The following is a 24,715-nucleotide window of genomic DNA, read 5'->3' on the forward strand; positions in this document are numbered from 1 at the left end:
CCCTGCAGCCCTCCCGGAGCCGCCTGGCTCCGCTCAGACCTAGGAAACAGTGGGCACTTGGATGGTGCTGCAGATTGAGCCCCGCAGACACCCTGGGGGCCTTGGGGAATTGCTCACATCTTACAGAGAGAGAAAGTAAAACTCAGAGAGGGGACTCGACATGCACCAGGGCACCCAGCTTTTAAGCGCTGCGGGGGCTGGAAGGGGGTTGCCAGGTTCCACATCGTACGCTTCTTGTACTGCGCGTGCTCAGAGGTTCCCCGGTGGGTGGCAGCCTGTGGGGAGCTGGACCAGGCTTTGTGTGCCTCACTGTCCAGCCTTCTAGCTCTGCCCCCTGTTTGGGACTGTCCAGTCCTGTCTGCGGAGAAGACTAGAAATCTTCCTGTCTCGTGTTCCCAGCTCCGCTTGGAAGCTCCTGGAGACGGTCCCAGACAGGCAAGGCAGGGAGGGCCTAGTAGGTAGAGCCAGGAACCCAGCAGATGGGACGGGTGCATGAGGCAGGTGAGAGGGAACTCTCGGAAGGGCACTTCATGGGCATATGGTGCCCCCACATCGGGGAACACTCTGCCAGTTTGAGCCCTTTAGAGGACGGTGCAGGGAGATCAGCGACCTCTGAGGTTCTGTGCACCTCTGAGAGTCCCCATCTTGGGACCCACTGGATCCTTTTTTTTTTTTTTGTCTTTCTTTTTCGGCTGCGTTGGGTCTTCATTGCTGCGCACGGGCCTTCTCTAGTTGCGGCAAGTGGAGTCTCTACTCTTCATTGAGGTGCGTGGGCTTCTCATTGTGGTGGCTTCTTTTGTTGCGGAGCATGGGCTCCAGGGCGTGCGGGCTCAGCAGCTGTGGCGCACGAGCTTAGTTGCTCCGTGGCATGTGGGATCCTCCCGGACCAGGGCTCGAACCCGTGTCCCCTGCGTTGGCAGGCGGACTCCCAACCACTGCGCCACCAGGGAAGTCCCCCACTGGATCCTTTTACTGCTCTGTTCCTTCTGATCACAGCAGAGAAATGCATGGGGGAGGAGCTGGGGAAGGTCGCAGGGCAAGTGACAACATCGTGAGACCCCTAAGCAGATTGAACTTAGCCGTGGTTCCTGGTCCCAGTTCCAGGGTGAGCTGCTCATTGGAAGCCTTACTGCCTGTCTGCTTTCTGCTCTAGAACCTAGGCTTTCTCCCTCAGATACGTTCCTCTCACCAGCAAGAGAGGATCCCGCTTCTCGGACCCCCGCTGGGCCAGTGATGCCCAGCCCACTGAGTAGCCCAGTGCAGTGGCAGAGCCAGGCTTCGGCTTTCCAGCCTCCTGGTTATGGGCTGAAGCTTAGTGCTCCCTGTCGGGTTGGCTTGGGAGATGAAGGATGCCTCCAAGGGCTGTATCTTCTCAAATTCTTCACTTCTAGAACCTGAGAATTGAAGAAACAGGCTCAGGAAGGGTTTGGGGCGTGGCTTCAAATTAAACGGAGTTTAGCGGGGCCAAAACCTTAGCCCTAGTGTCCTACACACCTAACCCCCCCCCCCCCCCGCCTCCCCGACCCCCACATCATCAGAGCGCCCTGATCCAGTTCCATTGTCCTCTTGGGGCTGAGGGTAGACAAGGGTGGCGGGAAGCGTGGCCGCACAGGTTATTCTGTTTGGGGAGAATAGTCCAGAAATGAAAACCAGTACCAGCCAGTGTGAAATTTTCTGATTTGGGTCAGAACCAGCAGCTCCCTATTGTGTCCACCAGTGGGACCCGTGACCCCAGGCCAGCAGTAGGGAAGGATCTGGGCAGCTTCCAGAAGCATTTGCCGTAACCAGGTGGTTGCTGGTTTGCCGACCGTTGTAAGGGTGGCACAGCAGACTGGAGGCGTCCATCGTTTCCTGAGCACCTTCCCAGCTCCTGGATCCAGGCTGGGCCCAGTGGAACAGAGAGGAACATGCCCAGGGCCTGTCCTTGGGGAGCTCCAGTGGAGGGACTGCGTGGAAGGGTTTCAAAACCCTTCCCACTGCGTCACCTTGAACATGGGCAGTGCTGGATTGGAGGACGCAGTCACCGGGAGGGGGAGGAGGTAGCAGGCATGGCGGGCCATCTACGCCAGCTGTCCCCAGGGCAGGGCTCCCTGAAACCATAATGGCACGGGTTTATTACCGTTTAAAAATATAACGGCTTAAAACCAAGTGAGAGACCTGGAATTAGTCACTGTGGGAAGCAAGACCTTCATTGAAAAAAAAATTTCCTGTATTTTGAACTAATTTGGGATTTACAGAAAAGTCACAGAAATAGTACAGAGTTTCCCCACCGCCCTTACTTGACTTCTCGCGTTAACGTCTTTCGTAAACATGGTGCGGCTCAGAACCAGAGAGAGGCTCACCACTGGTGCAGGACTGTTAGCTAAAGACTTTTCCCACTTTCATCGGTGTTTCCTCTGCAGTTGTCTTTCTGTCCCACGATCCCACTTTGCGTCCAGTTGTCATTTCTCCTCCTCCACCTGTTCCTCCTCCTGTGGCCTCCTGTCGAATGGCCATTAATTTGGGTTCGTCAGACGTTTTCTCATGACTGGACTGAGGTTATGCTGTTTTGGCAAGAACCACAAAAGGGGTGTTATTTCCTTCTCGGAGCATCTTCTCTTGGGGTTTCTGATGTTGGTTGGTCCTGTTACTGGTGGTACTGGTCTGGACCACTCAGAGTGGTTTCTGCTGGACTTCTGCTCTGCGGGGAACCACAGAGCCCTCCTTTTGATGAAGCTGGTGAGTTCATAATTCTTTTAGGTTTGTCTTCAGAGTCTCTGATTGTCCAGGAGAACGTTTTTTGACAGCCAAAGCTTCATTCTCGATACCTTGTAAAAAGATGAGGTTCATCCCCAGCAGTGTTCTTTCGTGTCGCTGCCCCGTCCCTGCCTACGGTTCCTTCCCCTCCCCAAGGCCCAACTTGGAGTTTGACTTTTGTCGCTTGATTTTCACAGGGGAAGTGATGGCGGGCCGGCCTCTGGCTTAACATCAAGTATTCAGATTCTCTTTCTTGGTTAGTTTGGGTCTGAGAGGAGTGAACATCAGATCTCTTTGCTCCTCCTTCCAGATACTCTTCATCGGGATCTTTTCTTTAAAAAAAGAAAAAAACAGAAGCCCTCACTGTACAGAGGCAGCTGCAGGAAGTGAAACCACAAAGGGGCCTCGGCAGCACCCGTGTCTTCCTCACTCGGTGTTTCTCCGGCTCCTGTTTCTGCTAAGTCGGCTCCGCACATTAAGCTCTGCCCTCTCTTCTCCCCAAGTGCCTCCCTGCCCAGCGGTCCAGTGAGCAGCCCCAGGAGCGTCCCCGCCACGGTGCCCGTGCAGATGTCGAAGCCCAGCAGGGTCCAGCAAGCTCTCGCAGGTAGGCAGGCTGCTCCCTGGTCCAGGTTCCAGAACAGACTGTGTCTGGCAGGACCAGGACTTGGGGGCAGGGGAGAATGCGTGGGGTAGGGGGAGGAGATTGTGGGGCAGGGGTCTTGTTACCCTGTGTGTTCTCATGGAAACCCAGAGAGGCTCCTTGGGGGGCGGTGCCTTTTTTCAGTGATGGTGTATCCCCCAGCTGGTGAGCCTGGGTGGCTGTTCGTTTATCTTGGTGTTGGGGCGGGCGGGGGGTGAGGGGGGGGGCGGGTCATGCCTAATGACGGTGGGTGCCCTGGTGTGGCCTGTCCCCATCTTTTACGTTTTCACATCGCCTTGAATTATGGTTCAGGAGTCACTTTGCTGTCCCCAAATGCTTTAGGCATTTCCCTAAAGGGGCCCCCTGGGGAACTCATAGAACTCTTGGCTGGAGTTAACATTTTGAGTAAGTGCTTTTGTGTCTCTCTAGATCTTTTGTTAACCTTACACCTTTGAACGGTTGTTTTTTTTTAATTGATTAATTAATTTATTTATTTTGGCTGCGTTGGGTCTTCATTGCTGCGCGCAGGCTTTCTCTAGTTGCGGCGAGCGGCGGCTACTCTTCGTTGCAGTGCGCGGGCTCCTCGATGCGGTGGCTTCTCTTGCTGCGGAGCACGGGCTCTAGGTGCGCGGGCTTCAGTAGCTGTGGCACGTGGGCTCAGTAGTTGTGGCTCGTGGGCTCTGGAGCGCAGGCTCAGGAGTTGTGGCACACGGGCTTAGTTGCTCCGCGGCATGTGGGATCTTCCCGGACCAGGGCTCGAACCCATGTCCCCTGCATTGGCAGGCAGATTCTTAACCACTGTGCCACCTGGGAAGCCCCAAACTGTTTTTAAAATTCCTCTTGCGGGTATTAGGAAGCCACTGAAAGTTATTTTTTAACTTATGGGAAATGTAAAATCGTACTTGAAGATACACTGAGGAGTCTGGTGAGCCTCCATCATTTAAAGATGGAGGCAGAGGAGTGAGCTAACCAGACTGGGTGTTGGGTGAGTCACTGTGGTAGCACAGGGGGGATTGGAGGGGACCAGGCCTAGAGGCAGGGAGACCCTGTGGACCTGGACTTCATGCCTCAGGTGGGCCAGCCACTGACTAGGGTCGTGGCCGTAGATGGAGGTAAGGGCTTCTGACTTGGTGGTTGGATTGGTTGTGAGAGGGAAGGAATGGAATGAGGCCTGGTGTACAGCTGCCGACAGAGATAATAAATCATCATAATTAAGGAGGAAGGACTAGGGGTTTTGCATGTGTGGTAACTCATTTCATCCCAATAGCAACTCTGTGGGGGAGGAACTTTGATTCCCATTTTATGTTTAAGGAAAGTGAGGCTCAGAGAACTCCGCAAACCTCCCAGGGCCAACCAGCCAGCCCTTGGCAGAGCTGGGATTCAGCCCCAGGCATTCTTGGCCTCAGAGTCTGGGCTTCTCTCTGTGAGGCAATGGGGCGATGGGTGGGGTGATGGCTGTGGCTGTCGACAGGCGGAGCTGTCCCAGAGGCAGGGAGGTTTGGATGAGCAGTTCAGAAGAGCGGCGTGGGGTGGAGTGGGGCGGCCCGTGCCCGCCCCCCGGGAGTGAGCTTACGGAGACCCAGTTGGATGCCGGGAAGAAGAGCCCTTGAAGGACATGGAAGGACCAGTCAGAGGCGGTGAGGACGGTAGAGTGGGGCCGGGAGAGCCCCAGGAGGGGAGGCTTTCAGTCTGTCAGCTGCTCAGCCATCAGCCCTTTGCTGGGGCAGAGAGAACAGTGAGCAAAAATGTGGCGACTAGGAAGTCCCTGCCCAGTTTAGGTCTTCTCGTGGCATCCGACGCCACAGGTGTTTCAGGCCTGTGTGTGTGTGTGCGTGTGCGTGCGTGTGGTGCTGGTCTTGTTGGAGAGAGGTTGTGGGGGAATGGGCCCAGCCTGCACGCGCCCAGCCCCGTTCAGCTCTGCGGTCACTGAGGCCTTAATACCAATGCCGTGATCACCTCTGCACACAGCTCAGAAGTGGTCTGGGTACTGAGGAGCTCTTGAGGCTGGACCGTCTGCAGGCCACATCCTCTGTGTCCCCTGCCGCCTAGGCTCTCACAGCGATCCTGGAGGCAGGCAGGTATTTTAATCTCCATTTGCTTGTCAGGGAAACAGACCCCAAAGGTTCAGGAACTGGGTCCCAGTGAGGAAAGAGCAGTAGACAAGCCAGCGGCCAGACACCGCCCAGTCTGAATACGTGGCTCTGGCTCGTACCTGAAGCGGGGCCGCTGTGTGGGGCGCCAGGGAACCAGGGATCCTGCGCCCACCCCCAAGAAGCAGGGTCTGGAGAGAGCTCTCAGCTGGGCTGCAGTTACGGATTCGATTATGGATTTGGGAACACGCTCACCGCATTGGGGTGAGCACCTGGGCACAGGGGTCTGCAGGTAGGTCTCCAGCCCGGGGATGTACTGCGGAAGGGCTGCGCGCCCCTCTCGCTGGTGGAAGATCCACCTCCGTGTCAGCCAGGCGCGTCAGGTGCTGGCTTTGCTGCCTGCAGCCCGGCCAGGGCCTCTTCTTAAGGGGGGTGGGGAGGAGTGGGCCTCCGACACCGGGGCCAGGCTCCCACCCTGCGAGGGAGGAGGAGTGTCTGCATTTTACGCTGCCAAGACCTGCCCAAGACCGGTCAGCCAGTGGGGAGTGGTACTGGCCTTGAGCCCAGCTTGGTAAGCCAGCGGAGGGTAGGCTTGGACCTGAGCCCTGGTCACTAGACGGAAGGCCAACGCTGGACATCAGAAAGGGGGTGTCTGCACATCTGCCCATGTGCAGGACCTGCCAGGGGCTCCGGCAGATCAAGACGAGAGCAGGAAAAGCCGTGGCTATCCGAGCTGTTACGCCGATTTGGGGGGGCTGTCCCTGAGCCCTTGCTATTGGGGAAGATGTGATGGCCCCTCTTGGTCCGCCCCCCCCTGCCCAATCCTGTCCACTGGACGCCGCTTTTGTGAAGTGTTAGCTCTGGGGTGATTTTCACACTTCACAAGAAGGCAGACCTGCAGGGCATGGGCTGCTTGTCCGTGGACGTCTAAGTTAGGACTTCGCTGTCTGTGTCTCGAGTTCGGAGGAGCAGTTCCTGCATTGAGAAGGGCAGGGGCGTTGTTCACGCTGGCCTCTTGCGGGGCTGATGTGGTCGCCTCAGGGATGTCTGCTCCCCAGCAGGCAGGGACCGGGCACCTCTTGGGGCAGAGTGAAGGAGACGGAGCAGGAGGGGGACGGGGCTGTTTCAGATGGGCAGTCAGGGAGGGGCTGCCGCTCAGGGAGGGGCAGCCAGTGCAGAGGGGTCTGCTTGATGGGCGGGAACTGGTGCATGTTGGGGCAAGTACAAAGCGCCAGGGTTCTCCTAAGGGATTGTTCTCTTTTTTTCCATCTGTCTGCCCCCTGTGCCTGCTTGGCATTTGGCCCACCCGATGTTTAGTTCCACGGGAACCCACAATTTGAGCCCAGGAACAACCTTGGGATGCTGGTGGCATCGAATCACCTGATGAGCGGGCACCCAGTGGCCAGCCTCGGTCTTCTGATGTGCACTTTGGTGTCTCCTGGGAGTGACCACCACAACGCACCCTGTGCTGCCCAGGCTGCCGGCCTCTGCTTCTGTCCCTAACTGGGCGCATTTGCCCCATTGAGAGCCTTTGTTCTCTGGTGGAGGCCACAGTGGGCCCCAGTGGATCCCGAGGCCAGATCTCTCCTCACCGCTCTGGATCGCCTCTGGAGTGGGCAGCAGGTCCACCTGGCTTGTCCGCTGTGCCCAGACCCCTTGCCACATTCTGAGCACCTAGAAAGCCCCCCTAAGGGAGGTGCCCGAGGGAAAGCCCAGAGCTCCCTTCCCTGGGGGAGGAGGTGCTTTTGAGCCTGACTAGGGACAGGGAGGATTGGGTAGAGGGTGCTGTGGACAGCAGGGTGCCTGAGAGTGTGGCAGGAACGGGGACTCCAGCGGGAGGACGTGCTGTGTTCCAGGTCCTTGGGGAGCGCGGGTGAGGGTCCAGCTAGGATGCGTGTGGAGCGCCAGGCTGAGGAGTGAGGCATCCCTCCTGCAGGCATCAGGAAGGAGGGACAAGGTTGGACAGGCCACTCGGCGCGGCTGCCTGCTGCGGCTCCCTCACGCTGTGGGCTGCCCCTGTGCTCCCACCCAGGGCAAAGGGGACCAGAGAAAGAAGCCACGGCCTGGGACCTCAACTGCTCCAGAGGAGCGGCCACAGGGGCCATGGGGACGCCTCGGTGGGGGAGCAGGCCCGGGGCAGCATTCCCGCTGGCCCGCCCCGCCCCAGCGATGGCGCTGAAGGCACCTAGGCGGGCCAGGTGCGGCGTGCAAAACAGGCAGCGCCGCACGGGGGCAAGGTGAGCAGGAGCTGAGGGGCGCGGCCGAGGGGGCACAGAGCGAGGACCGTGAGCTCCAGCCCATCTGCGTCTCCATAGCTTGGCTGCGCCCTTCTGTGTCGCCCGTCTGCTCTCCTTCCTCATGCCTGGCACAGAGAGGCGCCCACCAGAACTGCTGAGGAGGCTTCCGGGGGTGGCGTTCTGCCCTCTGCCCTCCCGAAGCAACAGACTCGCCCACTGCATGCTCCAGGCACGGGCTGATGGGTTGCTTGCACAGACCCCTTTGGAGCTTGGGGCCAAGGCTCCCACCAGCCAGGCATTTCACTGGTTCCCGACCCAGAGCTTAGCCCTGCCGGCCCGGATAGGCCCTGGCAGCCTCGAGCAGCCGGATTCCCCGGGGAGATCGGCAGGTCCTGATGGCCGCTGACAGTGCCAGCTGGACACAGCCGGGGTTTGTGGAGGTCACATGCTGAACGACTCCTTCTAACGTTTCTCCCCTCTCTGCATGTCTGATCTCGCACCCCGTGTAGGCATGACGAGTATTCTGATGTCAGCCATTGGACTCCCTGTGTGTCTTAGCCGCGCACCCCAGCCCGCCAGCCCTCCCGCCTCCTGTCTGGCCTCTAAAAGTCACAGCTCAGTTAAGAGATTGAGGAAAATGTCCATGAAAGGTAGTTCCTGCTCACAAATACTCTCTGGCCTCTGCTAAGCCTCCTCCGAGTCTTGCTGCCTCTGACTCTTCTGCACCGAACGCTCTTCTCTGACCACCACGGCCCTCCGCCGCTTCCTTCGAAGGGCCAGCCCATGTGGGGCTACTTCAGAGGGGTCCCCCGATGACCACTGCCCTGGCCGTCACACGGCCAGGGAGGAAGGGGTTTCAGAACCGTTGGAAGGCACTGTGAGTTTTAACAGAACTCAGGTGGAGGGGCCTGTGGGTAGTAAGTTCTAAACCTGCCGTTTCTAAAGCCGATGATGGCTCTGCTTCCATCGTTGGGCCAGAGAAGTGCGACCGCTCTGGTGACCTTCAGATGGTGTGAGAGGGGGCATGGCTCTGGCTCTGCCAGTCCTGGGTTTCCAGAGCTCACGGGCTTTGTGAACTCACACAAGCCTCCCGTTCATGAGCGGAGCGCCTCCTACAGGGCAGGTTGCTTGTGGGAGGAATAGGAAGTAAATCGCTTGGGAAGCGCCTGGCAAGTAGCAGTAGTACGGTGGTTGCTCTGATCCTGTTCACTGCCTGTCTAACCCCCGCCCAACGGGGGAGGAGGGAGGCCAGGGAGGGGCGGGGCTAATCCTGCCCAGCCCCGCCCCACCCCTAGCAGTCGCTCCTGCCCTGCTCCCCCTTCTTACTCTGCCTCAGAGGCCGGCAGCTTCCTGAGGCACTCGGGTTTGCCCCGGGAAAACAAGGCTCTCAGCAGACGCTCTGGCCTTCCTGGGCTCGGATGTCCCTTTCGTGGGGTAGGCGGTCACCTGGCTGGCCCCCTTTGAGAAAAGTGGCTCCTGGTGAGTTACCTCCAGTTCTGAAAGGCTGCCTGGGCACAGGCAGGCAGAGAGGTAGGGGTGCTGAGCCAGGCCTCACCGGAGGGATCCCAGGGTCCAGCTGGAGACTGGCCTGTCCCTAGTCGACGTGGCCTTCTAGACCAGTCTTTTCTAGAAGGCCTCCTCCCCTCAATCAGAATAGAGTCCCAGCCAGCAGGATGGCCACCCGGTGCCGGTGGGGACTGTGCTTTTGCCTGGCTTTCTCCCCAGCGACCAGAGTCAGAGTCCTAGAAGTCTGTGTGTATGGGGGTGCGTGTGCGTGTGTATGGGGTGCGTGGTCTTCCTTTGCCTCTAGCTGTTTTTCAGGTCATAGCAGCTAATGCCCTTACAGTGATCACGGCTTTGGTTGGTATTGGGTCCACTTTTTAGATGAGAGGACTGAGACTCAGAGGTGACCTGATTTGGTCCCAGCCCAAGAGCCAGAATCCAACCTGACATCACCAGGTCCCTGCCCCTCTGCTCCCCTCATAACTGTCACCTGGCCTTCTCTGGTCTAGAAGGAGCTCAGGCTTGTAAGTCTTTGCAGCCACAGGCTGATGGCCGTGAGCTTGGGTTCACACCAGAGCCCCTCTGGTCTCAGGGTCTAGGACCAGGAGCTCCCCCTGACCTTGAGACAGGATGACAAGCCCTGCCGGGATCACTCTTCCCAGGCTGCGCTGGTCTCCCTGGTCCCTCCCCTGTGCTCCGCTTTGCTGTCCCTCTGTGATTCTGCAGCTGCCTCTGCCTGGAGAACCCCTGCCATGCTGATTCTCTAGCTGGGGGCGTTTCTTCTCCTTGGGGTGGGGCCTGTTTGGTGCAGGGCCGCTCCGGGCTTCCTGCACAGATGCACACAGACAAGTGGGAGGTTTCGGGAGGAGGGGTCGGGGACAGAACTGTGGGCAGCTTAGGAATGGAGGAGGCATGTCACTGACACCCCACAGTCCAGGGACAAGCCCAAGAAGACTGTGGTTTGTTGTGGCCGTGTGGCCGTCACCTGCAGTTGGTATGCACACAGATGTCCCCATGGGGTAGGCACGCACTACACACTTGACTCAGAAAACTTACTTCTCTTACCGAGACTTTCTTACAAGAATGATGAAAGCTGAGTAAAATAACACGGCCAGAACGTGCTCCAGAGTATCTGTTTTAGAAGCTGCTGTTTGACCCTTCCGCATGTCCTCTGAAGCCTGGGACGGGTTTCCTGAGTGAAGGTGTGCAGGGCCCCGTCGTGGCTCCTGAGGGCTGTGGCCAGCTGCTGTCTCTGCCCCTCTTCCGTCTCCTCCAGGGCTCCTGGGGCCGGGCCCCCGGCGTGGGCTGGGAAGGGCTCAGCTGGCAGAGCTCCGGGGCGTTCTGCGCCTGGCCCAGGTCTCTCCTCTCCTGCACGCTAACCTTCCCCTCTGAGCCGCCCTAACATCCCTCCCAGCAACTTGGACCGCTCCCTGTCGTCCTTTCTCTCTCGTTCCAGCATCTCCAGTTCGCTCTCCTCGGGACACCGCTTATGTTCTTCTCTCTTTTAGGAGGGCCTCCAAAGCCAGAGCCGGAGCAGGTGATAAAAAACTACACAGAAGAGCTGAACACGGCCCTGGATGAGGTGCGTGTCGCGGGAACCACGGTGCTTTTGGTTTTGTTTGGAAATGAGGGGTGGCTTAGACGAGGATGCCAGCCTGCCCCCCGCTGTTGGGAGGGCCGGTCGGGGTTCCTGTGGCTAACCCAGCCTGCCAGACCCCCGTCACGGCTGCACCTGGGCCTCTCTCTGCTGAGCCTCGCTTCGGGGCTGTGGCACCACTTTTCTCCGATTTGCGTGGAGGGTCCTGGAGAATCTGGAGGGGCGGGGGTCAAGGTCATTCGTGCCAGTCCAGAGCCGAGGACTCTCTCGCCTCTTTCTCCTGCAAACTGAGTGCATAGGAAGCATCTGGTTGGTAAAGGTTTGGACAGAAACCTGAAAGTCATCCTCACGTCGGCCCCTCCCTCCAGCCTGCTCTGCCCTCCCCCTTCACAGCTGTCTGTCTGTCTGTCTCTGCCTTTGTGCTCACCCAGCACAGCTGGGCTGCTTTGCCCCCCGCCACCCCCCCTCCAAGCTGCCGGCTACACAGCTGACACGTGGCCACGATGACTTAGTACCCGCTGCTCACAGCCTCTCAGCTGGGCCCCCGACGTGTAAGACGAAGAAGCCCCAGCCCCGAACGTGGCCGTCAGGGCCTCCTGGGATCTGGTCCTCCCCCCACCTCGCTCTGTCGCCTGCACCCTGGTCGCCCCTTGCCCTGCAGGTGCGCCGCCCCTCCCAGCGGAAACGCTGGCTCCTGCTTCAGAACGCTTTCTTCTCTCTACCCGAGGGCCCGGGCCCGTTCCCATGCTTGTGCGTCTGACAAGTTCCCTTTCCCTTGTAAAGCCCAGCGCTGAGGGCCCCTCCCGTACTTACCTCTCTGCCTGGCTGTCCTGGCCGCCCTCTCCGCCTGTGCTTCAGTCGTTACACCGACCCCCACGCTTGGTGCCGCCTGCCGTCTCCTCTGCGGTGGTGACGGTGAGCCCTCTGTGCTCCCAGCCTCCGGAACAAACAGCTGTCAGATTGAGTTAGACTGGGGTGAGGCACTTCAGCAGACGAAGGTCGATCCTACAGGACTCACCTGCTGTGGCACAGGGGCCATGGGTGAGCGTTCCCCGGGTTGGGTCTCCCTCCAGGACTGCATCATCTGTATGGAGAAGCTGTCCATGGCGTCCGGCTACAGCGACGCGACCGACAGCAAGACCTTTGGGCCGGTGGCTGTGGGCCGCTTGGCCAAGTGCAGCCACGCCTTCCACCTGCTCTGCCTGCTGGCCATGTACTGCAACGGAAACAAGGTACCCATGGCCCACCAGGGCCAGGGGTTGGGGTCGGGGTCTCCTTCCCGCAGCCTGTACCTGTCATGTTGCACTTAAGCAGGTGACTGGGGCTGCCGTGTGAGAGGCCCAGGACCTGCTCGGAGGCAGCCTTGAGATGTCTGCAGCCCTGGCCCTGCAGCAGGATGGGCCTGGGGGTGGCAGGCGATGCCTGGCTGCCCTGCCTTTGGTGTAGTTTAGCCAGAGTGGACAGGTTAGGGGGACGGAGAGAACGAAGGCCCGTGGTGGGCCTCGGGGCCTGGCCTTTGCGCAGTGTCCCCGTGCCATCGTGTACCAGCCAAGATGCCAGCTTATCAGTCCCTCGTTCACAGGGTTTTCTTTTTCATCTTAAACATGACTCGGCTATGCAAGCTTTTGCTCATAAACCTCATTTTCTTACCTGATGCCAGTCTCTGGGTACCTTGTCCCTTTAATGAAAATTGCATGAGTTTCTGGGTTAAAACTTATCTTTCCAAGGAAGCTTCTAGAATCAAGTTTCTTTGTGAGGAGGCTGCCTGGGAGTTGGGCAATGCGCCTGGGACCCACTGTGTGACTCGGGGCCAAACCCGTGTCCCTGTGGGCCTCTTTCCCATCTAGCCGGCGGGGTGGCTGGCCTGGGTGCCCGCTCAGGGGCCCCGACTCAGTCCACGGCATTCTGCCTTGTCCCAGGATGGAAGCTTGCAGTGTCCTTCCTGCAAAACCATCTATGGGGAGAAAACTGGAACCCAGCCCCGGGGGAAGATGGAGGTGTTCACGTTCCAGGTGTCCCTCCCCGGCCACGAGGACTGTGGGACAATCCTTATAGTCTACAACATTCCCCATGGCATTCAGGTAAGGGGCCCCGGCACAAGAGAAGCCTCCTCGGATCTTTCTGGAATCAGCCCTTCTCGGGTGCTGTCCTTTCTCTCCTGCCCCCTCCTAGCAGTCTGCGCACCCCGGGTCACTGTGAAGGTGCCTAGGCTGCCAAGTCAGGCCACCAGCAACCAGGAGGCACTGGTGCTGGGGGCTAGAGCCAGCTCCTAGGGTTGTGGAAGCAAAGAGGTGGCCCTAGCCCTTTCCTGAGCCAGGGAGGGCTTCCTGGAGGCAGAGGCATCTTCGCTGGACTTGTACTGGGTGGAAGGCCAGCAAGCGTCCAAGCAGGAGGAGCGCTTTTATTGGGCCGGCCGGCTGGCGAGCCCACAGGGGCAGAGCACAGGGTGGGGAGGGCTGGCTGGCCTGACTGCTCTTGAGGGACCCGCTCAGTGGCCTGATCCAGGCCTGCGTGGGGCGTGCGGGGACAGGAACCCAAGCTCATTGGGGACCCAGACGGGAGCCCTGGCCCCTGAGGTCTCTGCCTTGGACCAGGTGGGGGGATCTCAGAGCCTGGGCAGGTTGGGAAGATACTGGGTAGTGGGGGCCAGGAGTCTGACGGGATGTCACTCGGTTTTGTCTAATTATGTGCTCCCCCTGGTTTCCCTCCAGTTCTCTGTGGCCCAAAGTGAAATTTAGAAACACTCCAGACAGCAGTAGAGCCACAGAGCGGGAGGGGACTTTGGAGTTGTACATGGCGTGTCACCGTGTGGCCGAGGGCACAGCAAGGGCTGTGCGCGGTTCCAACCGCCAGCCTCTGTCCAGCCTGCCGCCACTGTCTCGGGCCCCACTCCGGCCACTTCTGGAGCGAGAGTGGAGGGGCTGTGTGCCCGAGTGAGGGTGTCAGGCAGCGGGCCCTGCCATCCGGTCCAGAGAGCCCCGTGCCCGGAGGGCCGCCAGCGAAGCAAGCGCTTCCATCCCAGCCTCTAAAGGGTCCGGGCTCTTTGGGGAAGTGGAGGGAGTTAGCCGGAGTGTCTGACGCCAGGCTGAGCGGCCCGGGTTCAGGGAGGGCAGTCGTGGGTGGGCGCCGTGTTCACGGTGGGTCTTCAGAGCGAGATGTGAGACGGCAGTCGATTTGGTTGGTCACTTGAGCGCAGCAGTAGCCCCACCTGGAAGGCGAAGGGGTGAGGCTGGGCACCCGTGTCCGAGCACCTCTGCAGCCGGAGGGCCCCTCAGCTCCCACTCCCCGCATCTGTGTGCCTCCTGCAGGGCCCGGAACACCCCAACCCTGGAAAGCCGTTCACCGCCAGAGGGTTTCCCCGCCAGTGCTACCTTCCGGACAACGCCCAGGGCCGCAAGGTAAAGGCCCGGCCGACGCCCCTGGGAGTGGCCCCCCTTCCCCCCGGCTGGCAGCTCTGGGCCCAGCTGTCTGTGTGCGGTGGGAGGCGGTGGGGTGGGGAGGGCCCAGCTCGGCGGCCACACCAGATCTGCCTCTGCTCACCTTACTGCGACAGGCAGAGGGGGATGAGGCCTGGGGGCCGGCTGGGGTGTGGGCCACCCCTTCCCGGGGACCTGCTGTGCGTTAGGCATCCCAGGTGCCCGGGGTCCAGGGAGAGACGAGCTGACCTCACAGGTGCTCCAGTGGGAGGACGGGATGGGGAGGCGCTGGGGCCGTTCTACCTGGGTGGTGGGGGCGGTGGCCTGCAGAGCCACCTCTGCACTGAGACCTGAGTTGGGACTTCCCAGCTCTCCGAAGGCCAGGGAAGAGCATGCCAGGCAGACAGAAGAGCCGGTGTGGTGGCTTTGGGGTGGGGACAGCTCCGAGGGTGTGAAGAGGCTTAGGGAGGTGAGGGGGTGTCGGGGTGGGTGTCTGCTCTCCAGGCCAGCCCCGGGAGCTGGGGTTTGTTCTAAGCGCTTGTTCACGGCCACCTTCTTCCCCCCCTCCCCGCCATTCCCTCCCCTTCCCCCTCTTCCTGCCTCCCCACCATCCCTCCCCCTTGGGCAGGTCCTGGAGCTGCTGAAGGTGGCCTGGAAGAGGCGACTTATCTTCACAGTAGGGACGTCCAGCACCACGGGGGAGACCGACACGGTGGTGTGGAACGAGATTCACCACAAGACAGAGATGGACCGCAACGTGACAGGCCACGGCTACCCCGACCCCAACTACCTGCAGAACGTGCTGGCCGAGCTGGCCGCCCAGGGGGTGACTGAGGACTGCCTGCAGCAGCAGTGAGCTGGGGGCGCAGGCGTGCCCCCCGGAGCCCAGGCTGCTCCTGCCTGCCTGTCCCCATCCCGCGGCCCCCCAGGCCCGGGTCTGTGTGGGAACTGGGCGAGCCTGGGGGTCACACTCGTGAGGGCTTTGGATGCAGCTACCTCAGTGCGTGGGCCCCTCCGTCCTCGGTGGGCCGCGTTGGGCCATCGGTGCTGGGGGCCCTGCAGGGGGTGAGGAGAGACTGCCTGCTGTGCCCCCAGCCAGGGGCAGGCCTGGGTCTGGGTCAGCTTCTCATACCTCAGATGTTCTATTTGCAATAAATGCCCTATAGCCAAAGTCAGCGGGCCCTGGTGGGTTTGTCAGCGGAGAGGCTGCGTGTGCGTGTGTGTGTGTGTGTGTGTGTGTAAAATCTGATGTGTGAAGGCCAGCACACATGTCCTGCTGCGTCAGAACAGGAAGGGGCCTTACAGGCTGCCCATCCAACCCCCTAAATGAAGAAACCAAGGCTACAGTGAGGCCAGGAGCCGGGCGCTGACCTGAGCTGCTCCCGGGCCCCGCCCCAGTTCTCCTTGCAGTGCGCAGTCCAGCAGCTCTGCCAGGGCCCCTCCCATCTCTTTCCCCAGGGTTCTGGCTTTCTAAGTACTGCTCACATGGGGCAGGTGCTGCTGTCTTCATTCTACAGGTGAGGAAACAGGTTCAAGGGTACAGTGACAGCGGTAGAGCCGGGACTGGAATCCCGGACAGGATTGATCTGACCCCATCCTCAAAGTTCTCATCCTTCCCAACCTTCTTAGAAGGAGGATCCAATACTCGCAGGCTTGCTGTCTGCCTGGCGGGGGTGAGTGTGGCCTGGGGCTGAAGAGACACACACCCGAGTGACGTAAGGGATGTGGGGGAGGGGGTTTGCGGGAGGGGATTTGCTTTCACAAGCCCTTCTCGTATAAGAAAAGGACTGAAATTCTATGTTAGAACGCGCTGGTACAAAGATGAATATATGTTAGAGCATTTTCTTTCATCTAGAAGTTCCTTTTTTTTTTTTTTCTTTCTGATTTTAAAAGAAATTTAAGCATTTTTGTGGACCCCTAGCAGTATCGTGGGCCCTGGGCACTTGTGCCCACTGCCTCGTGGAGAAGTTGGCTGGGGAGGGCAGGGAGGCCTCCATAGAGAAGCTGGACCCCAATCCTGTTTGGTTCCACGGTGAGACTCGCTCCACTGCTCACAGGGCACAGGAGTTGGGTGGGCACCCGAGTGCCACCCTTATGCTCGGCTCCCACCATTACAGCACAGTGAGAGTCAGAATCGGAGAAAATGTTCGCAAATCTTATGCCTGATAGGGGTCTCGTATCCAAAAAATGTCAAGAACTCTTACAACTCAACAATAAAAAGACAGATCCCCAATTTTTTTTAAATGGGCAAAGGACTTGAATAGATATTTCTCTGAAAAAGATACACAGATGGCTGACAAGCACATGGAAAATGCTCAACGTCATTAGGGAAACGCAAATCAAAACCACAAAGTGATACCACTTCATACCCATTAGGGTGGTTATTATAAAAAAAAAAAACAGGGAATAAATATTGGTGAGGATGTGGAGAAATTGGAACCCTCATCCACGGCCGGTGGGAATGTAAAGTGTAGCCACTTTGGAAAACAGCTGGGCAGGGCCTCAGAAAGCAGTTACCGTATGACTCCGCAATTAAAACTACCAGGTGAGTATCCAAGAACTGAAAACATGCCCACGGTAACACTCACAATAGCCAGAAAGCGGGAGCAACCCAAATGTCCATCAGCTGATGCACGATAAACAAAATGTGATGTGTCCATGCAACGGAATGCTGTTCAGCCAGAAAACAGAATGAACTATTAACACATACAACGTGGACGAGCCTTGAAAACATTATGCCAAGTGAAAGAAGCCAGACAGAGAAGGATGCACTGTGTGATTCGCTTCATATGAAATATCCAGAAGAGGCACATCCAGAGAGACAGAAAGTAACTTAGTGGTTGTCAGGGGGAGGGGGGATTGGGAGTGACTGTTTTAATGGGGTGGTGAAAAGGTTCTGGAATCTGGTGATTTATGGCCAGTGAAATTTAAGAGGAAGTCTACAGGGGCTTCTAGGAAAGCTTATGTTTTTCTGATAAAAGAGAGAGATTGGATAACACCTCCCTGCTTCTCCCTTCTTCCTACTTTGATTGAGGATATGATGGCTGGAGCCACAGCAGCCATCTTGCTACAATGAGAAAAAGGCCAAGAGAATCTCAGAGACATTGACCCTATCGTCATTTGACCAAGCCTATGCCAGCAGCTGTCCTCCTCCAGGATTCTTGTAAATAAAAATAAATCCCTCCTTGTTTAAGCAAAACAAAAACAAACCCCCCCAAAAAAACCAAAGCCCCCAGAAAACAAAAACCACTGAACTGTACATTTTAAAATGACATGGTATGTGAATTATATCTCAATTTTTAAAACACATATAGGGAATTCCCTAGCAGTCCAGTGGTTAGGACTCCACGCTTTCCCTGCCGAGGGCCTGGATTCAGTCCCTGGTCAGTCAGGGAACTAAGATCCCACAGGCCGTGTGGCACAGCCAAAAAAAATTAAAATTTAAATACTTAAAAAATAAATACTTAAAAATTTAAAAATACATATATAGTGAGAACCCGTGGGAGTAATGTAAGTAGGGCAGGTGTCCCCAACCCCCAGGCCGAAGACTGGTACCCATCTGTGGAAAAATTGTCTTCCACGAAACCAGTCCCTGGTGCCAAAAAGGTTGGGGACCACTGAAGTAGGGGACTTGCTAGCTGTCAAGGGCTCTACAATCCTTTCTCTGAGTCCATGTGATTCCTTTGGACGAAGGAACTGGGGAGTGAGGGAGGATGTGGCCTTGTGGAGGAAGGGCAGGGTGCAGAGATGGCAGCAGGGCCAGGGGCGGTGATGGGGCTGGCGTCAGACAGGTTGGGGCTGCCCACTTCCTTCCCTGGGTGGGGATGGAAGGTCAGAGGGAGGCTCCTGGCACCTGGGGTGCAGGAATCTCTGGCATGTGGCCCTGAGCCCTTGTTTCCAGAGATCAGCCCTCCTCCCCAGGGCTGGGAGGCTGGGTGGGACCCAAATTCAGACATGGGCCTCTGGGGTGACCTGGCCTGCATCTTGGGGGTCCAATGACCTCTCTCGCTCAGCTCCAGCGGCCCTGCTCCTGCCCTCCTAACTGGCCCTGGCCTGCCCCACACCGGAGCCCTGCCCAGCTCCCTCCCCGTGGTGGGCTGGGCTGGGAGGAGGAGTGAGGGTGAACTTACATTTTCAGGTCTTTCAAGCCCTCGGCCAGGGGGCAGCCTGACTAACCAGCTCCTCCAGGCCCGCGGTGTTGGGGGAGGGGGTGAGGCCGAGCCCCAGGCTGTGGATGCGTGGGTGCTCTGCAGGCCATCATGGGGCTCCCCTGCAGGCAGCTGCGCCCTTGTCTGCTGCTCCTCGTGGTGCTGGTGTGGCCCCAGCCCTGCACGAGCCTGGGTGAGTGGGGGTCCCGGGATGGGTGCCCCTGGCCAGATCCAAGGGGCTGGGGCACCTGCCGGGACCCTGGGAGCCCGCCCCCTCCGATTGGGAGAGGCAGCCCCAGGGGCAGTGGGCCCTGGGCCCTCACCCCTATCTCCACGGCCGCAGAGCTCATCCCCTACACGCCACGGATAACAGCCTGGGACCTGGAAGGGAAGGTCACGGCCACCACGTTTTCCCTGGAGCAGCCGCGCTGTGTCCTGGAAGGGCACGCCAGTGCTGCCAGCACCGTCTGGCTGGTGGTGGCCTTCAGCAACGGTATGTCCTGGTGCAGGCCTGGGGCTGAGGACAGCTGCAGGGGCCCTGGGAACCCCTCACAACTGGGTGTGGATTGGGAGTTTGGGCTTTATCCAGAGCGCGGTCTGAGAGGTGACAAAGTCTCATGTGAGGCTTGGAGGGCCAGGGCTGGAGGCCTTGGACCCAGCCAGGGGCTGTGGCGAGGTCCCGTCCGCTCCTCCCCTCCGGCCCCAATCTGTTTGTCCCTCACTCCTGCAGCCTCCAGGGACTTCCAGAGTCCCCAGACACTGGCTGAGATCCCAGCCTCCCCGAGGCTGCCGACGGATGGCCACTACATGACGCTGCCCCTGACCCTGGATCAGCTGCCCTGTGAGGACCCAGTGGGTGGCAGGGGGGCCGCCCCGGTGCTTAGGGTGGGCAATGACGCCGGCTGCCTTGCTGACCTCCAGCAGCCACCGTACTGCAACGCCCCCCTCCCCGGCCCTGGACCTTACAGGTGGGTCACCCAACCTGGACCTTGGGAGAGGGCTGTGCTGGGAGAGGAGGGGTTTTGGGGACCAGGGCTGCCCCCCCACCCCAGCCTCTCCCCAGGCCTCTGTCCTGGCCCGTCCCCTTCCCGGCTGCAGGCGGAGCAAGCCCCTCCCCTTCACAAGCCTGGGTTTCTTCCTCTGTGGGGTCCGACCAGCTAGGGGGGCAGACAGAATGTGGCCCTTCCAGGAGGCCCACGAGGAGGAGATGGGCATCGCAGAGCCGGTGGGGTGGGGGTTGGGGAGGAGTCTGCAGGCCCCACAAGGGGGGAGGGGAATGCTGCAGGGCCCACCGTCCCTCCCACAGGTAAATCTGGCGGGAAACTAAGCCTGGGGCTGAGGGTGGAGCCGGGGTGGGAGAGCAGGTGTCAGACGAGGGGACAAGGCCAGAGGTCTTCGGGGAGACCAAGTGCGGCTGGGGGAACCGGCAGGGAGCGCAGGCAAGGCGGGCCGGGGCGTAGGCTCCACCCACGCCTCCCTCGCCCTCTCACCCAGCCCGGCCAGGTCCCCCTCCCCCTCCCCGTGGCCACTCCCTGGCGCGGCCTCCAGTTATACCTGCCGCCGCATCCCTAGCGTACCCCGGAGCCGTCCCGTCAGTGCCAGCCTGCCTGCGTTCCTTGCGGCTCGGAAACCTTCCGGAGCTCCGCCCCCCACCCGCGGACAAAGATAAAAACCGAGGCTTCGCACGGCTCCCGGTGCCCCCCGAGCTCAGCCTGCCCCTTCCCGTGGCTCCGAGTGCGCCCTGATCACAGCCCTCCCTCCCTGGCCTTTGCCTGGGGTACCCGCCCTTATAGGGGCGCCTTCCAAGGCCTCACAGACTCCTCACAGCCAGCAGTTCTCTGGGAAGCCAGGGCCCCCCAGCCCCATGCGCCCCGCTGAGCCACCCTGCATGTGACACTTAGTAATCGGGGCCACCTAAACCAGATAGAGTGTCTGGAGAGTGACGGTTCAGATGGTTTGGGGCTGCTGGCACAGGTCACTGTGGCCAGAGAGGTCTCCGGGGGTCCTTAGAGCAGGGCCAGGCTTCAGCGGTGCTGATGGGCCCCACCCTGCCCTATACATGGAAAGGCCCACAGCCTGGCCAGCCAGCAACAGCTGCCTGGGGCCTGGCCAAGGTGGGTGCCTCGCCCAGGGCAGTCGAGGCTCGGAGCCTCACCCTTCCTCCTCTCCCCAGGGTGAAGTTCCTCCTGATGGACTCCAAGGGCTCACCCCAGGCCCAGACGAGGTGGTCCGACCCCATCACTCTCCGCCAAGGTAGCGCTGGGGGAGGGGTGCTCCGGCTCTAGTCTGCCCCGTGTGGACTGGCCGCCCTCTCCACCATGGTCGTGCTCAGCCGGCCCCCGCCCCATACAGAACCTCGTGCTGGAGGCTGGGGCACTGGGTCAACCCCATCAGCAGAGACACCGGCTCTGTCCACCCCAAAATGTTTGCCAACCCTCGGGTGCCCCGGGCCCCAGCCCCGTCATAGACAGAAGCAGTCTCCCCTCCTTCAAGGAGCCAACCCTGTGCCCAGCACTGCCAGGTGGAGGAGAAGGGCCAGGGCAAGAAGGAGGCTGGAGTCGGTCAGGGCCGTGGGTCCCGGGATAAGGAAACGGCACGTGAAATGCTGGAGTGTCCCACATGTGGGCGCCCGGGAGATGGGCTGAGAGGCCGGGCTGGTGGTGTTGGTGGGTCTTGTCATGTGAGGGCCTTGAATGCCAGGCTCCAGGAGCAGGGCAGTCCTGAGCTCTGTTGCCACGCTTCCTGCCACAGGCGGGGCAGTGGGCAGGCACATCGGTGGGAACAGCCCAGAAGGTGAGACCAAGGCAGAGGCTGGAGCGATGGCTGGTGGTCCAGGCTGGCAGAACACAGATGCCTAGCTGAGAGGGACAGATGGATGGGTTCAGGAGGCTGGCTGGGGATGTAAGGCAGTCAGCCTTGGGTGGGAGCATGGTGGGGAGGTGACCGCCCTGGGGTCCAGGGGCAGCCTCTGAGAGCCACTGTGTGTGCAGGGAAGTCCCCAGGCTCCATTGACACGTGGCCAGGCCGGCGAAGTGGCGACATGATTGTCATTACCTCCATTCTCTCTTCTCTGGCCGGTCTCCTGCTCCTGGCCTTCCTGGCAGCCTCCAGCGTGCGCTTGTGAGTGCTGACACCCCCGAGGGCCCCTCTCTCACCCAGAACCCCTTCCCTCTCACTGGTCCCAGCACCTGGAAGCCCTCCATGAGCCCTGTGGTTCTGAGGTGGGCGGTGCCTCTTCCAGGGATGTGCAGGGAATTCCCCGCCCCCCCCCCAATATCTCTCACCTGGGAGGTCAGGGAGGTGGTCCAGCAGCTCCTCTGACGACAGGTTCAGAGAAGGGGCCACCTCGTTCTGACTGGGCCCTTCTCCTCCCTGACCTTGTTTTCTCTCCAGTGAGCCCTCTATCATTTCAGCGAACTGACACCCAGGTAGTCAGGGTGGCCACCTGGAGGAGGCACACCTCCAGTTGGTTCTACAAGGGAGGAAAGGGAGAGCAGAGGCTGCAGGGGGAGGGCTCTGGGAGTGGGGAGCTCGGCAGCCTACTCCACCCAGCAGGATGACAGCTGCGCCTCTTCGTCTCCCCATCCAGCTCCAGCCTGTGGTGGCCGGAGGAGGCCCCAGAGCAGCTGCGAACCGGCTCCTTCATGGGGACGCGTTACATGACCCACCACATCCCACCCAGCGAGGCTGCCACGCTGCCCGTGGGCTGCGAGCCTGGCCTGGAACCCCTCCCCAGCCTCAGCCCCTAGCCTGGCCCGTACAGCTGGGTCTGGGGCAGTGGGGGACCTGCACCTACGTGCCCCTCCCCCATCGCACCTCCCCACCCTGCCTGAAATCCATCCCACCACTAGCAGCCCTGCCTTGGGCTTTCCCAGTTCCCCCGCTCCAGGCAGTGAAGTTGCACTCAGGGGAGGGCTGTGGTCAGGCTGGGCATCCAGCCTCCGCCTCCATCTGCCTCAGTTCTGCCTGCCTCGAGTGAGGCTGAAAGGTGACATGGAGAGACCGCCCTGACAGGAAGCTTCCAGGCCCCAGGAGGAGGCCTGCAGGGGGCCTTGTCTGCCCCGTGCGGGGGGCTGGGCTGGGCCCATCCTGGGGTATATGAGGCCTCCCTCTGCCCCTCTGTCCCGTCCACCAGCGGCTGGGGCTGCAGTGGAGCCTTTAGAGGTTCTTCCATTTTCCGTGGACGGGGGCCCTTTCTGAGGGTGGCACTCACCAGCTGTAAGGTCTGACAGTGTAGACACACGTTATGACTTTCCGGCCACCACTCCTAACCCCCTTGCACACGCTGATGGCTCACACACTTATCCACTCACTCTCACGCCACAGACATTTACTGAGCTCCTGCTGCATGCCCTGCAGTGTCAGACGCGGGCCCTCACGCAGAGCCCGGAGCTGCTCTTGGGAGCTCACTCACTGCTCTGAGCCTCAGATGACCACGTGTCCTGATGTGACCTGTTACTATTGGGAGGCTATCACTCCCTCACATTGTCACATACCCTGGGGCTCACACTCCTCAGACGATCACCCCAATGGACTCTCTGGGGTCCGAGAGCCCCCATCACCCAGGAGGATACACTTAACTCAGCAGCGTCCGTCCGCCCGCCCGCCAGGCCGGTGGTTCCCACTGTGGCCACAAGGGGGCGCTAGTCCAACGCAGCCGCAGGGTCCCGCGCTTGCGCACTCCTATGAACTGCTGCGAGTCCCGCCGCTTGACCCGATGTCGTAGAGATACCGCCACTCAGGGGGGTCTCTCGAGGTCAGGGCTCCAGGTCCCACCTCGGCCAAGCCAGAGGGATGAGCAGTCACGCTCTCGCTTGAGGATCTACGATGTGTCGTCTGATCCGCACAGCCGCCACCGTTTTCTGGACGGAAAAACTGAGGCTCAGTACCCTCCCCGCCGCGCACTGTCCACTGTCACTGCACCCCGTGTCCCTGGACCCAATCCCGGCCCCTCTAGTCTAACCGCGGCTCCCAGCAGGCAGGCCCCCCGAGGAGGGTGGCCAGCGGGGGCCCCTGCTTTTTGGAGATGAATAAATGCAGTCTGGCTCCTCCATCCTAGCAGTGCCTGTGCTGGTTCTGGAAGAGGAGAATTTACACGCAGGGCCCAGCCTGGCCCCGACACCAGACCCGGGGCTGCCCTGAGCCTATGCCCTTGATCGCCAGCCCTAACTATACATTGAGGGTGCCCCACAGTGGGGGGCAGGGCCAGGAAGCCTCCCACCAACGCAGGTGGGTTTAGCAGTGCTCCCTCCCAGGCAAACACTTTAGGGGGGTCTACTTTGAAAACCCATGCACCCCTGGTCCCTTGTGGTCTCTCCCCCACCCTGCCTGCATCCCCACCAGCCACAAGACCCGCTCTAGGTGCAGACAGAAGCAGATTGAGATGTGGTCGGGAGCTCAGGCCCTGGTGTCCTGGGTGACACCTGGCCATGGGAACCAGCCCCTTCAGTCAGCCACTTTTGAAATTCTGCTACTGTAGAGCCCAGGATCCTCTTGGATTCTTGGAATTGGAGGACGGTTAAAAGTGCCCTCCCCCGCACCAGCTACCCCCAGAGGAGCCAGTCTCACACTGTCCTGCCCAGGCCTGGCTCCAACACCAGACAGGGAGGCCCTTGAGGCCCAGGATGCCCAGCTTGGGGCCTGCCCAGGAGGGATATGGTGGGGAGGAAGAGGGGTCCGCTGGTGTTTGCTGAGTGAAAAAATGAACAAACCTGCCCAAAGCTGGAGGATCACCCAGGAGCAGGAACTGCCCCAGGCTCTTTCTGTCCCAGGGTCCTTTTGTGGCTTGTTCTTAGTGCCAGAATCTGTGCAGGTCCCAGGAACTGCGACATCCTGTGCAGGCCTGGGGCTGCCCCTCACTTCTGAACAGCATCTTTGAACCCTCTGAGGAGCTGCTGTCGCCCCATCGGGGCCACTGGGGCTTAACCGTGGAGACAGGCTCTGAACACACATTGCAACATGGTGAGTGAAGACTGGGCAGGGGAGCCCAGGGGAGGCAACTGACCCCACCTGATGGTCAAGGGGACTTCCTAGGGCTGAGATGAGTCTCAGGAGGCAAATGCAAGTCAGTCAAGTCAGAGGAAAGAAGGAGAGGGTGTGACTCAGGGAGATCAGGTGTAAATGGTCTTGCCCTACGGTGGCACGGATGGTGCCCGGGACCGTGGCAGCAGGGACTGGGGGCCAGGAGGCCAGTAAGAGGGAGGGTGACCTCCAGGCCGATGGAATCAGCCCTGACCCAGCTGGGGCAGATGAAGCAGGTTGGAGGGGAAGAGTTGGATTCTAGAAATATTCAGGAGGTGGCTGGAGGAATCAGGCACTTCTGAGACTTGGGGGATAAGCCAAGAGGAG

General features: G+C 59.9%; 2 protein-coding genes across 5 annotated transcripts in view; both read left to right on the forward strand.

Annotated features, from left to right (window-relative positions):
- DTX2 (deltex E3 ubiquitin ligase 2) overlaps nt 1-15,382 on the forward strand; it is a 33,785-nt gene extending 18,403 nt beyond the window's left edge. For 3 of the 4 annotated variants that reach the window (XM_060032280.1, XM_060032281.2, XM_060032282.1), the window contains exons 4-9: nt 3,240-3,340; nt 10,715-10,788; nt 11,877-12,035; nt 12,723-12,884; nt 14,112-14,201; nt 14,848-15,382. In XM_060032280.1, coding sequence (XP_059888263.1) covers nt 3,240-3,340; nt 10,715-10,788; nt 11,877-12,035; nt 12,723-12,884; nt 14,112-14,201; nt 14,848-15,075 — 814 coding nt within the window. In that variant the 3' untranslated portion in view covers nt 15,076-15,382. Of the gene's footprint in view, nt 1-3,239; nt 3,341-8,212; nt 8,354-10,714; nt 10,789-11,876; nt 12,036-12,722; nt 12,885-14,111; nt 14,202-14,847 lie in introns of all 4 variants that reach the window. The other variant, XM_060032284.1, reaches the window with a different exon arrangement.
- Nucleotides 15,383-18,478: 3,096 nt separating this feature from the next.
- UPK3B (uroplakin 3B) lies at nt 18,479-22,248 on the forward strand. The gene is given in 7 exon segments (XM_060031021.1): nt 18,479-18,574; nt 18,576-18,678; nt 18,681-18,860; nt 19,098-19,335; nt 20,541-20,620; nt 21,358-21,487; nt 21,957-22,248. Coding segments are annotated over 7 exon segments (987 nt in total). The 3' UTR covers nt 22,117-22,248.
- The last annotated feature ends 2,467 nt before the right edge of the window (nt 22,249-24,715 follow it).

Source organism: Delphinus delphis, chromosome 15 (assembly GCF_949987515.2).
Source record: "Delphinus delphis chromosome 15, mDelDel1.2, whole genome shotgun sequence".
Lineage (NCBI taxonomy): Eukaryota > Metazoa > Chordata > Mammalia > Artiodactyla > Delphinidae > Delphinus > Delphinus delphis.